General features: G+C 36.4%; 1 protein-coding gene across 7 annotated transcripts in view; it reads left to right on the top strand.

Moving 5' to 3' along the window:
- The window catches only part of IQGAP2 (IQ motif containing GTPase activating protein 2), a 124404-nt gene extending 115022 nt beyond the window's left edge, over nucleotides 1-9382 (top strand). For all 7 annotated transcript variants that reach the window (XM_069002207.1, XM_069002206.1, XM_069002205.1 and 4 more), the window contains 8 exons: nucleotides 1092-1194; nucleotides 1938-2079; nucleotides 3786-3873; nucleotides 4739-4951; nucleotides 5787-5947; nucleotides 6775-6918; nucleotides 7875-7983; nucleotides 8447-9382. In XM_069002207.1, coding sequence (XP_068858308.1) covers nucleotides 1092-1194; nucleotides 1938-2079; nucleotides 3786-3873; nucleotides 4739-4951; nucleotides 5787-5947; nucleotides 6775-6918; nucleotides 7875-7983; nucleotides 8447-8560 — 1074 coding nt within the window. In that variant the 3' untranslated portion in view covers nucleotides 8561-9382. The remainder of the gene's footprint in view (nucleotides 1-1091; nucleotides 1195-1937; nucleotides 2080-3785; nucleotides 3874-4738; nucleotides 4952-5786; nucleotides 5948-6774; nucleotides 6919-7874; nucleotides 7984-8446) is intronic.
- Nucleotides 9383-12615: the final 3233 nt, after the last annotated feature.

The raw sequence follows: 12615 nt of genomic DNA, 5'->3' as shown, positions 1-12615 counted from the left end.
CCTTTGACTCTGGGAATAGAAATTGTGTATTGTGGCTCTGGCATTCTGTCACGTGACTTCTTGGAAGCAGATGCAAACATCTGATTTAGAAAAACTGAAGCTGTGCTGTCATGCCTGTTCTTAGTGTGGGTAAAGAACAGAATAACTGCAGTCTGAAGTATGACTCAATACAGTGTAAGTTAAATGTTTACCACATGTTCCTCCTAAAACTGGGATATAACTATCTGTCTCCTGGCTTGCAATATGTCCCCTGTGTGTCCCCCCGCCCAAGTGAAAAAAAAAAAAAGAAACACAAGAACATTCCCCCATTAAAAAAAAATGCCCACAAAGAACCTCTCACAAATACTGCCAGATTCACTATGGAAAAAGTCGAACACCCAACTCACAGCAGACCACACTATAAGGCAGTTTTATTCAAGTCAAACCGAATAACCTAATCTGCTAAAACATACATTCTGGTTTGTCTTTGTGGCTGTTCTTCTAAATTATGAATAGACCTACACCTGCATTTTAATGATCAGCAGTTGTATGTGAACATTAGTCCTGATCAAGTACTCCTTTTAGTGAGTCTAATGACTGGCATAACATATCTATTTGGTGCAGTGGTTGCTGCAGAGCTGCTTCCTCACTTAGAAAATACAGTCCTTTCTGAAAGGTATCACTGACGTTGTAAGCTACTGGAATGGATATACAGAAAACAGGTATCTTTCTGTGGACCACCAACACTGTCTTTATTCCTTTTCATGTTTAAGGATGAAGCACCAAAATGCTCTGCTTGGGATTAGTACCCTTTATTCTGTGATGATTAGGACTTTGTTAGTCCTAATTGCAAATCTTCTGCTCAGCCGTGACATTTAGCACTCCAGAGACAATTCCTGGAGGAGCAACAGCAAGGCTGTTGTTTTACAGCAAAGGCAACTCATAACTCTAGCCCAGAATCCAGGGTGCCTCCTGGCCTTGGGAAGGTCCTCCATAATCCCAGTTATGCCTGGTCTGTGTTTTTCAACTTTTAGTTTCCAGATTTATTTTCAAGTATAAAGATACCAAGAAAGCTTTTTCTGGATGATGATTTTATTCACATTTGTTTATAGCTGCTTTTGGAACACCAGGATGCCATTGCCACTGAGACTAATGACCTGCTGAATGAATTGCTGGAAGGTCTGGGACCTGTTCCTGATATAGAATCTTTCCTTGGTATGCTGTATTTTGTCTTTATGGGTAACTTCATTCTAGGGGCTGAATTAAACAGAGACTTGCCTTAATACTCTTGTATCTCTCAGAGCAATAGCTTCTGGTTCTCTGTTTACTACAAAATTTTTATCCAAACACTTATTGTAATATTGCACCTTATACTTGAACGTTTTTCTAGCTGCAATACTCACTCTAAAAATGAATGATGTGATTCAAAATACAAGCATTAGTAATCTTTTGAATGAAATTATCCATTTGTGCTTAAACTGCAGATAGGAAGCAAGTTATTTTTTTAACAATCCAATCTTAAGATTTGCTAGTGTTGGCTAGAACTTAGAAAAAAGTATATCGAAAATTCTAAAACCAGCCTTTTTTTTTTCTTTTGATACTTATTTATCCAAATAAAAATTACATTTTTGAAATCATGCAAATTTATTAGAAAGTAATGCATTTGACTGATACTTAATTTGCATTAATTGTAGCAAATTGTTTAGTAAGTAGCTAGGAATCATGGATAACACCAACATTCAAGTGAATAGCCTGTTAACATAGCTGCTACTCTTTCATTTCTTCATTATCACTGCATGTTAGGATAAAGGATGTTAAATTGTTTGTATTATTCTTTGAGAAGACAACATAAAAGTTTGCACATCAGTAGCATGAAAAGCAAGGATTGGCGTGATTTCCAAAATACTCTAACTGGGCTTATAAATAGCTAAGTTATGGTTTTGAATGTTTCCTTTTAGGGGAAGGAGCTGTTGATCCCAATGACCCCAACAGGGAAAGCACACTAAATCAACTTGCAAAAACGGAGATTTCACTGTCTCTAACAAGTAAATATGAGTTACGGGAAGGTGAGGATCAGGATCTCAAAAGTCTGATGATAAAGTAAGTTTTGCTCCAACCTTTATATTCTGGCAATACTTTTTGTTTTGTTTTTACTTTTTTTTTAAAAAACGTTGTTTTGACAACTGCCCTGCCTACGTGCACTTCTGAGGTGCTGAGTGCATTCAGTTTTCAAAAACCAGTTTGTGTTCAGTGCTACTCAAACTTTTGCCAAAGTCAGGTGAACTGTTAGTTCTTCCAGAAAAATAAATATATTGCCATTTGTGTTTTGGAGCATGACTGCATCATTATCTAACCTAGTAAGTGTTTTTTCATGAAGCTGTAAAAGCACTCTGCTTTAAAATGCTACAGCCTTGAGAAAGCAGAGATGAAAAGCAGTCTAGACTTGTAAGGGTCAGAGAGCATTACCATGTCCTTTCCTCCCCCTCAAAAATAAACACTTCCCTGATATACTGTCATCAGCCATTTGGAAATGATGTAACTGTTACTTCAGGAGGAATAGTGCATATGCTGCATGCTTTTATCCAGGAAAGCAAATTGTGTTTATTCTATCTGGTAAATAAATTTAAAAATGGCTATGGGGATACTCTGGAATACAGTTTATAGTAAAAATTAATTACATAACAGCACTTAATTTCAAATTATTGGCACCCATCTTCTGAAGTCATTTCAAGCTGTCCAGAAAAGGGATTGGCCTACTCTTAAGATCCTAGTACAATCTGAGTAAGGGGAAGAACAGGATGCTGCTCTCCTCTATTACCATGCTTATATGTACCACACGTGTGAAGGCAGAAATTCACATTAAAAGTGAAAGACAGCACCAATAACTAGGAGGGCAGATATGGGCTGCAATTAAAATATGATCTAATAAGCTGTTTTGGGTTTTTTAAATCAGAAATAAGTATTCTGGATTTATTAGATGGTGTGAAGTTTTACTTCTGAAGAAGTAACTGTACCTAGGAAGACTATCACTTTAAACCATTAGGTTTTATCATAGGAATCTTGACCGTATTTAGATATTTTCCTTGGAAACTTATGCTGCATCTTCACTTTTCTGTTAATTGTTAAGAATAGTGAGCTATTTCAGTAATCCTGTCCTCTAAATTAATAGAATTCTGTAACAGGAAGTTCTTGGAAGTATTATGAATGAATAGGCAGCAGGAACGAGATAAATTCTTACCAAGAAAAAAACTGGTTAACATATCAGAGTCTAGCAGCTTCCCTTTTTTAGCAAGAAAATGCTCTTTGTCTGTTGTCACTAGAGAAATATCTGCCCTTAGTGGTTTGCATAAACACACTGCAACAAATGTAAAATTCCTTCAGAGTTCAGCAGTTTTGAGTGCGTTTCCACTTTATTCAGTAAATATGGCGTTTAATGGAATGATGAAAAGCTTGGGCTTTTCAAAGGTTACATTTCTGTCTGCTGTTTTGTCATGATCACAATTAAAATCCACATGCAAGTTGTTGCTTGTATTTTTGTTAACAGTAAATGTTTTACTGTGCTAGTTGGTTACCTGTTTTCTAAAACAAATGGAGGGAAGCTTACATGTATTTCTCTATTCAGACTGTGTAGAAAGCAGATACTCAACACTATTAAGGGAAGCTCTGAAACATAAAAAGCTAGAAGGCAAATTTTACCAAGAATCTATAATAAAGCGGGAGTTTGTGAATTTTATTGTTGAAAAAATGACATGTACAAGTGATCCAGTGATAACTGTTTTGTAATATCCATATATCCCTTTCAAAAGGACCAAAAGACTTATTGTGGATGTGATACGAACACAACCAGGGGATACACTCTCAGAAATATTAGAAACACCAGCCACTGCACAACAGGTAAGTGCTATACTGTGACTGAATAGGGAATAAAGTAATTTATCATAGCTATTTGAAAGCCTTAACAGATCTCTGACAGCTTTCTCCATTATGTTATAACAATGAAATTGTTTGTTGATGGCTTTAGACTACGCAGATTTAGAGTCTTCCAAAATATGAGGCTTGCAATTTTTTTTTAACTGTATAATTGAAAACAGCTTCAGAGGAAAAGAAAAAATAAGTCTTGCTGTGAGCTAGGATGACTAGGATATTTTTTTCTTTACACTTTTTGTGAGCAGGGTCTTTTCTCTCCTACTTTACAATACAGTCAAATAGCCTGAGGTGAATCTTTCTACTCTTATCATTTCCACCCCCGCCCCCATTAAATTCAGTATTGTAATTCAAGTTCCCTGACCCTATAGTTTATTTGCTTAATCTAGACAAGCATATCTCAGGGAACTACTGCTATCCTCAGTATGGGAATTGAGTGGGAAGAGCTCACAGTTGAAGTCTTTCCTGTAGACACTGACACACAAAACTGCATCTTAATAATGGGCAGATTTTAGTTAACCCCTCAGTGTGAGCATGTGTAGGAAACACCTGTGAGATCTGGACAGCCTTATCACAACTTGGTGAAGTCATTGAGTCACCTGGCTGAATTAGACATTTTGATTAATTCAAATGTATGTCTAGGTGTTGTCACTACATACTTAAGATATGCCCAAAGGCATAGTAAAGATGGGGTACTTTGAGACCAAGTGGTAATAGGACATAAAGCCTGCACCCTGATTTTTGATAATCTCCTTTGAGAATTCAATGTACTTGAACATTTAACAGTTATCAAAATCTGGAAAATAATTGTTCTGGATTTTTTTTTTCCCCCCAGGAATCTGAGAACTTGAAACTTGTAGAAAAACGTGCCATCTTAGATTCAAAAACTCCAGAGAAAATGAAGAACAGCCAGGCTATTTTTGAAGATGGGCAGCTACCAATAGAACAAAAGAAAAGGAAGATTCAGAGAAATCTCCGGACATTGGAACAAGCAGGACTAGTGTCTTCAGCAACTAAGTACCAAGAAATTATAAACGAGATTGCTAAGGTAAATGGAATGTTTCACTGTATATCGATGGTTTTTCAGCATCTAGCCTAAATCCATTCCAGTTAGAAAAGTAAAATACATATTTTTCAGGGAATGCTACCCTAAACTACTCAATCCACATATGAAGCAAATTGTTTTTGTTTGCTGGCAAAGTAAGTGAAAGACAGTACATCCCTGCATAACTTCCTGAACTGAATAACATACAGCTGCAACCTTTGTTATCCAAATCTGATATTGAATTTGATGATGATGATTTAACTCCTCCCCTGTAACGTGTTTCAATATATTTTAACAGTAATTGGAATTACTCAGTGGTGTTTCAATTAAGAATGGCTGTGGTCTTGGTAAGGTTTCAAAAGACTCAAACCCCTGTGAAATATTATCTGATTGCTATTAATGCTGATCTGCTGTGGTTGGGCAGGACACAAGAATAGTGGGACAATGCGGTGCCCATCCTGACAGTCATAAAGCACAGGGACTGTTGTCAACAAATCCTGTTCCACATCCACAACCCATTCTGGCCATAAGAATCTTAGTATATTGAATTATCTTCAGCACAACAATGAAATCTTCCTTATGCATTCTGGGTCTGTTAGGCCCTGCAGAACAGCAAAGTTGTCAATATACCACTGCTTGTATATATGAGTAGCAATGTGATTGCCAGGTAAACTGTAGGACTCCCTACAGGTACTGTTCTTTTAAGAACTAAAATGATAGTTTGTGCTTTCTCTCAGTAATTAAGTCAGATTGTGTAATTACAAATTTGAATGGTTATGAACTGAGGCTTTTTAAAATTTCAAATAAATACAACAGTTACATTAATACATTTTTTTAGGATATCCGGAATCAGAGAAGATACAGACATCATCGAAAAGCTGAACTGGTGAAACTCCAGCAGACTTTGAATGCACTTAACTCCAAGACAGCATTTTATGAGGAACAAATTAATTATTACAACACCTATATAAAAACTTGTTTAGACAACTTAACAAGAAAGTGAGTATTTTGTCTTCTAATGTGTCTTTTAGTGTGTTCTAACAAGAGGGAGATCAGGTGATAATCTGTAGTTTAAAGTTTTGATTCCAACAGATTGACAATCTACAAAAGGTCTGTGAGAGTTGTAAACTGCATCAGCATCTGGAAACTAAAGTCTTGCATTTATTTAAGACTTCCTTTGAGAAAGAGAAGTCTGAGATGTATAGATGTTTTCAATATATTTAATTGGTGCTACTTTGCAGATCCATTTGCATGCTTTGAGTTCATGAAGCTTTGGGAAGTAATTATTGGTTTCTTCCTTCTTTAAAAGGTTTGGGGTTTGTCTTTAGCATGGAAAAGGAGGAAATAAATGCCTAAATAATTTACCTTTCAGGTATGATGCAGTCACTTGAAAGCAATCCCCCCTACCAATGCCACCACAGTGTCAAAATGAAAACATTTTACTGACATGAGCAGGAATTTTCCTAGTGCAGACTTCATTGATCCAAAAATTCTCTAATTGCAGAGCATTTAACATTTATGTCACCATAAGTTTACAAATTGCTCTTTTAAACTGGGGATTGCGGACCCTTTAGGGTCAGGGTTGCATTTTGCAACAGAATTGAAAAAAGTTCTAAAAGATGATTAAAAATCATTGGCAAGATGTTTAGATGATTCACTGCATGCTCAAAATTCCTCTAACTCTTAGATTTTTTGGGATGTTAATTCTGTTTTTTCAGAGGAGTTCAAAAAAGAGTGAAAGAAAGTTAAATATGGCTAGAAGAGTAGCTGAAGTATTAAAGATCTGACAGGCACATCAAAAGCAAGTTTTCTTGTTCTCTTTCCAGAAATTCACGGAGGTCAATTAAATTAGATGGAAAAGAGGAGGTGAAGGGAAGCAAAAAGCTGAAACAGACCTCACTAAAGTACACAGCTGCAAGACTTCATGAAAAAGGTGTCATCCTAGAAATTGAAGATCTTCAAACCAATCAGTAAGTGCAGTACAAAACGATTCCAAGCATTTTCTAATCAACAATTTCTGAAGGGGTCTGGCTTTTGATGAAAAAATCTTAACAATTTCCTGTGCCACAGCTAAAATTATCTCAGACTTTTGCATTCAGAAGGACACTACAATCTAATTGTCATAATTAATTTTTTACTTTGTACCTTGCTCTATGATTACCTTGGGAAAATATTTTAACAAGCCAGCCCTAGCACCAGCTTACATGGACAAGTACAAGTTTGGCAGCAGACTTGCTATTTATGACCACCTTTTTAAGCAGTTGCAGCAATTTTTTTTCATATATTAACCAGTCATTTTCAAATAACTTAGTAAACCCCAGGTTTTCTGCTCTTCCTCACTATGGCAGGGTGAATAGATGTGGTGGTTTAACATCTGTTTTGTATTCATCCATATTGAGGCTGTGGTAGTGAAAGTCTTCCATTCTTTGCACCTTCCCATCCACCTTCGGCATGAAAATTTTTTTTCCGGGTTTTTTTGTTTGTTTGTTTTTTTCCAAGTGGATTCATCAGGTAGAAGAAGCCACATGAGGCAAATATGTACCTGCAAAGAGACACTTGGGCATGGTAGAAAGAAAATCTGGCTGTCCTGTTTCTATCCACTGGATGTTTGATCTGATTTGTTCACTGAACTTTCCACAGCCTTTTTTTTGTTTGGCTGTTTTTTTGTTTGGGGTTTTTTTTGTATTGTTTCTCCATTGCAAATGACTTCAGAATTCTGTATTTCATACTACCTGTACACCAGAAAGTCTCTAAGAAGACACTGCATAGAGTGCAGTGCAGGGAGAGATGGAGTGATTCTTTTGACAACAACAACACTGCTTGTGGTCAGAGTTCTTCCATGTTCTGCAGGCTTTTTCCCCAAAACTGTCTCTGGACTATATGAAACTGCACAGCCTATGTATTCAATTACTCTTCCTCTTTCAAGGTTTAAGAACGTGATGTTTGATATCACACCTGGAGAAGAAGTGGGTGACTTTGAAATCAAAGCAAAATTTTTAGGAGTTGAGATGGAAAAAGTGCAGCTTCATTTCCAGGTTTGAATTTTGTTACTTTGCTATATAGTTGCTGGTGCATTTCCTGAAAAACTATTTCAGTATTTTTTTCACATATTATATGCATGAACTAGTCAATCAGTACACAGCAGCAGATCATGTGGAGAATAACAATGTAACTTCTGCAGGATGCTGGGCATGGGCATTGAGTTAATGTTTATCTTGGGACAACTACATGAAATCAAAACCCACATTAGTTCAGTGGCAAGCAGGTTATACTAAAAGAAAATGGAAGTATACAGAAAACAGTATTTCTTTTGGTTTGCTGTTACTGACCATCTACAGCTTAGGATCTAGAGGACACGTAATGTTTTCTACACATATCCCAATCGTTGCTTGCAGTTGTTTAAGTTATGAAGAACCTGGAGTTGGTGTTGTTTATCACATCTTCTTGTTGTAAGGTATGGATTTAGACAGACACTAATGATTTTTTTTCTCATTTCAGGATTTGCTTCAGATGCAGTATGAAGGTGTGGCTGTAATGAAAATGTTTGATAAAGCTAAAGTGAATGTGAATTTGCTTATATTCTTGTTGAATAAGAAGTTCTATGGAAAATGAGTATTTTCAGATATCATGGATTTCATCAATCAGTGGGAAGTCTATTCAGTATTTTTTTGCTTATAAACATTTGTTTGAAGTTTGTCGTTGGATGCTTTTTAACTTTAAAAAACACACCCTAAAACACCAAATGTTCCGAGGAATGTACACAGTGCCTTTTCAGCATTGATAACAAAACAGAAAACCAGGAAAATTGATTCATTTAAACAGCTCCAGATTTCATTGGTGTTGGTACTTTCAAATCAAAATATTCTTTAGGACACACAGCTATTGTGTAGATATTAAGGTAGGCAGAAATTGAATTTAGTTGAATATATAAACCTCTTCCTATTGAAACATTTTTAAATTACCTCAGATATATAATATAGTTAATACTAGACTTTAAGTATTTACCAAAAGAAAACCTAATTTGTTTCTAAGGGATAGTTTGAGCAAATATTTAGTTACATACTAGGCCTATTTTGTGGCATTTGTCAATTGCAAAGCAAACTTATTGTGCAATTCAAAAAATTTTATAGGTAATTATAAAGCGACAATAACGACTTACTTCACAAAAATATATTTTGTGATTCATTCCTACTAAATGCACTACTGCCTCGTGCAAAATGACATTTTCTACTTTCACAGCCTTTGGAGTGGTATTGGGGAAATCTGAATAGCGAACAGTTGTTCAGTTTGAAGTATTTGAATACGTAAATTGTGCCTGTCTGTCTTTTTTTTTTGTAAGAAAATAAATGCAATAAAATCAGTATTTAGATTGGGTTTTTTAAATATTCTTTGGAGATTGTTCTATGTAAAATAAACATTACCTAATTAAACTGGCTTGGTCCCTAAATTTCATTTCAAGGAGTCATTAAAGCTGCAATCTAGATGGTAATTGAAAGAACTTCTTTCAGTGCTTTTATAAAATTGCATGTAATTAAGCCTGACTGTCCTTGCTACACTTAGGGAAAGCTGCTCAGCAGTGAAGACTTCATGGCCTTTATGCCATTGAATGTGATGATGATTTTGCTTAGGAGCTGTTACTTATACATACAGAGCAAAAGTGTGTACCATCAGTAATGTGACCAATAGAAAATACTTCCTTCTCTTACTTTTCTTGTAACAAACACTTCAAACGACAGACAGTGAGACATTCTGGAATGAATTATAAAAGCAAATATTAAATAAGTATTAACTCTGGTACGGGAATAGAGCAGTGCTAAGTCACTGGCATATATATAGATGACAAGCTCAGCGGATAATACTAACTGACCTGTGGTGTTACACAAGCTGAAGAAATTATTACATTTACCAGAGATATTAATATATGCATGACATTAAGTTTGAGCACATGACTGCTTTAAAACAGCTACTATCCCTAATTAAAGGATTAAAAAACTCCCACATGCTTCCATTTTCTTTCTAGCTGGTTATGCATAAGACATTTTAACATGCCATAAATGCTGCAGTATTGATACCCTGGATAGAAAAGCAAAAACAGCGCTTCACTTTTCCTTCCAAAGAAAAGTGAATTTTACTTAAATATGAATTAAATTTCCAATCTTTTGTTCCCCTATTTGCAACAGACTTCATTAATCTCAATATTTTTAACAAACTCTAGCTGAGCACTGTTTGCCACAGGTGTGATGTTGCTCCTAAAACCAGATTCTTGAGGTAACGTGCCAAAAGCCTGGAGTTCTGCAGGTGAGACATGCCAGAGCCCCACAGACTTTATGGGAGTAAGGTACTCCTGGATATGCAATTTTGTGTAATACACTTGACACATCTAGTAGCTGCCTGGTTCTAAAGCAAATAGCACGTTTCTCAGTTATTTCGTGATGTAGGCAAGCTTAGAAAAGCATCTTTGGTCCCGATGTAATGACAAGTATGAATGGTACAGTCTGTGTGCCAGCACTCCCCTTTTCCGACTATTTCCTGGGCTTCCTGTTCTTCCTAGTGCACATCAAAGAGTAATTTCCATTTAATTTATTTAAACTCCTTTGTAAGCTTTTTTCCTTAATTAGCTAGTTCCATTTAGGGCCTTGTCACTGAACAATAATACGAACCCTGATAAACAGGACTGACCACACTGTTTTCTACCTCCATGTAAGACTGATGGTAGTGTGAAGTACCACACAAATGAGCAAAGTGATTCTGTTATCACCCAATGCTGCTGACAGCTACTACGTACAACAAAAAGAGAGGCTTTTTAGAAGCTACTGCAAGATGCAATGTGGGGACTTCAACAATACATAGGATTTGCTGAAACCAGTTTTAGTCATGAAATGGTGGTGTGGAAAGACTTGCATTGCTGGTTCAAAAGCTGAGAAACAAAGCCAGTGCAACTGAAGAGGGCCTCTGCATCAGTTGTCACTACAGGAGAAAATGGATCTTTTCTTGGACAACTTGCCTATCTCTCAACTTTGTCCTCCTTAACTGGTGGTAGTGAAAACCAATTATAATAGACTATCATCTTAGTCTGTTAACCCCACAGCATGCATTTTTCTATCACGTTTTTAGAGTTGACTAAGAGTGCTTGGTAGCTAACTTAGTTTATTTTGGAACTTTTCATTTTCAAGAGCCTCTGAAGATCCAAAACTATCCATGGAATTGTAGAACAACATCCTTCTGGTTAGGCCAGGCAGACAGAAACACCAGTACAAGCACTAGCTTTGCTCTGTTTCCTGCGGCCCTCGTTTAGCTGTCCGTATTTCTTTTGAAAGAATACAGGAGTAAAACAACCTTAATTCCCAGAAAACTGAAACACTGGCAGTCACATGTGATTTCAAAAAGTTTATAACTAGATAGACAACCTTCTTCCTAGATGACCTATTTCCCCTCCTGAGGTCTGTTTCTGCACTCATCTTTCAGCAGTAACTACCCCCCTCTGACATGTACCAGGGTAATCTGTGTCTTGAGCAACAGAATGATGTTCTTTCACAAACACTAATGATGTAGCAGTCTCACTAGATAGGTACAGGCTTTTTTTGGTAGACTTGGTGTGTTTAACAGAAATGGAGTTTTTTTCTGTAACACACTTCTGCCAGAAAAACCAAAACTCTGAAAAAGGTGCAAGAAGTAGAATTAAAAACTAAAGCTTTAGATGTCATGAACTCTTCACCTGTTAAAATAAGTTGATCTTGAGAGAGGAAGGAGCAAGTTGATTCACAAAATTACAGGTTACAAAACATAAATTTGGGTTTCATATGCAGACACAAAATTTAACAAGCATGGTTTTTATTTACTTGCTTTATTTATAACAACTAGTTTACAAAGATGAAAGGACATAGCCCTGTGACTGTTTATAATGTCTGTGACTAAAACACTCCTGGAGGTTCCATCTGAGTTTCTCTTCATATATGTCACAAACTCTGTAAACTAATTTATTCCTTAAGCATGGGCCCACTGGTTAAGGCTTCTTGACATGTAAGAAAAATACTGGTAATATATGCTTTTTTGAGATCTTGAGTAATTTTTACAATTATCTGTTATACTTCAGTCCTATTTTGGGTTTAGAAAGTTACAAGAGCAACCTTTATGTATGCTTATAGAACTGTGAGACCACAGGAATGACCAAGAACTTCACTTTCTCTTCCAAGATAAAATGATTATGTCTGATTAAAGTCTTGTCTAAACGGATGAATAGTTCAATTAAGGCATTTTGTCTAGGTTCCCTAGAGCATCTGGGATGATAGAGGTGTGGAAAGGCTGGCCAGCTGTAAAACATGGATCTATTTCTTGCTCTATACAAATGGAGTCAGCTCCAACTGTGCTATAGCTAGTGGGACTATGAGAGGAACACTGTAGAGACATAGAACTTACTGGGAACCAGTACTTATGATTAGGGGAATTTGTTTTTTCATGGTTTTTATTCTCCATTAAAAGCAAAGGTCGGTGCTTCTGCAGTAATAAAGGCACTTCATACATACAAGTTCAAATCAGCTTTCCCCTCCTTCCTGTTTTTTGCCTGTACTGCTGTAAACAGGATATACAGTTGAGGCAAGGACAGCATACCCTCGCAAGCCAGAATGTCCGCTTGTAACGCTTCTGACTGTCTTACAGGCTTGATAAAT

The sequence above is a fragment of the Aphelocoma coerulescens genome, assembly GCF_041296385.1.
Source record: "Aphelocoma coerulescens isolate FSJ_1873_10779 chromosome Z unlocalized genomic scaffold, UR_Acoe_1.0 ChrZ, whole genome shotgun sequence".
NCBI classification, from domain to species: Eukaryota; Metazoa; Chordata; class Aves; order Passeriformes; family Corvidae; genus Aphelocoma; species Aphelocoma coerulescens.
Note: the sequence above shows the minus strand (reverse complement) of the source record. Positions and strands in the feature narration are given on the sequence as shown.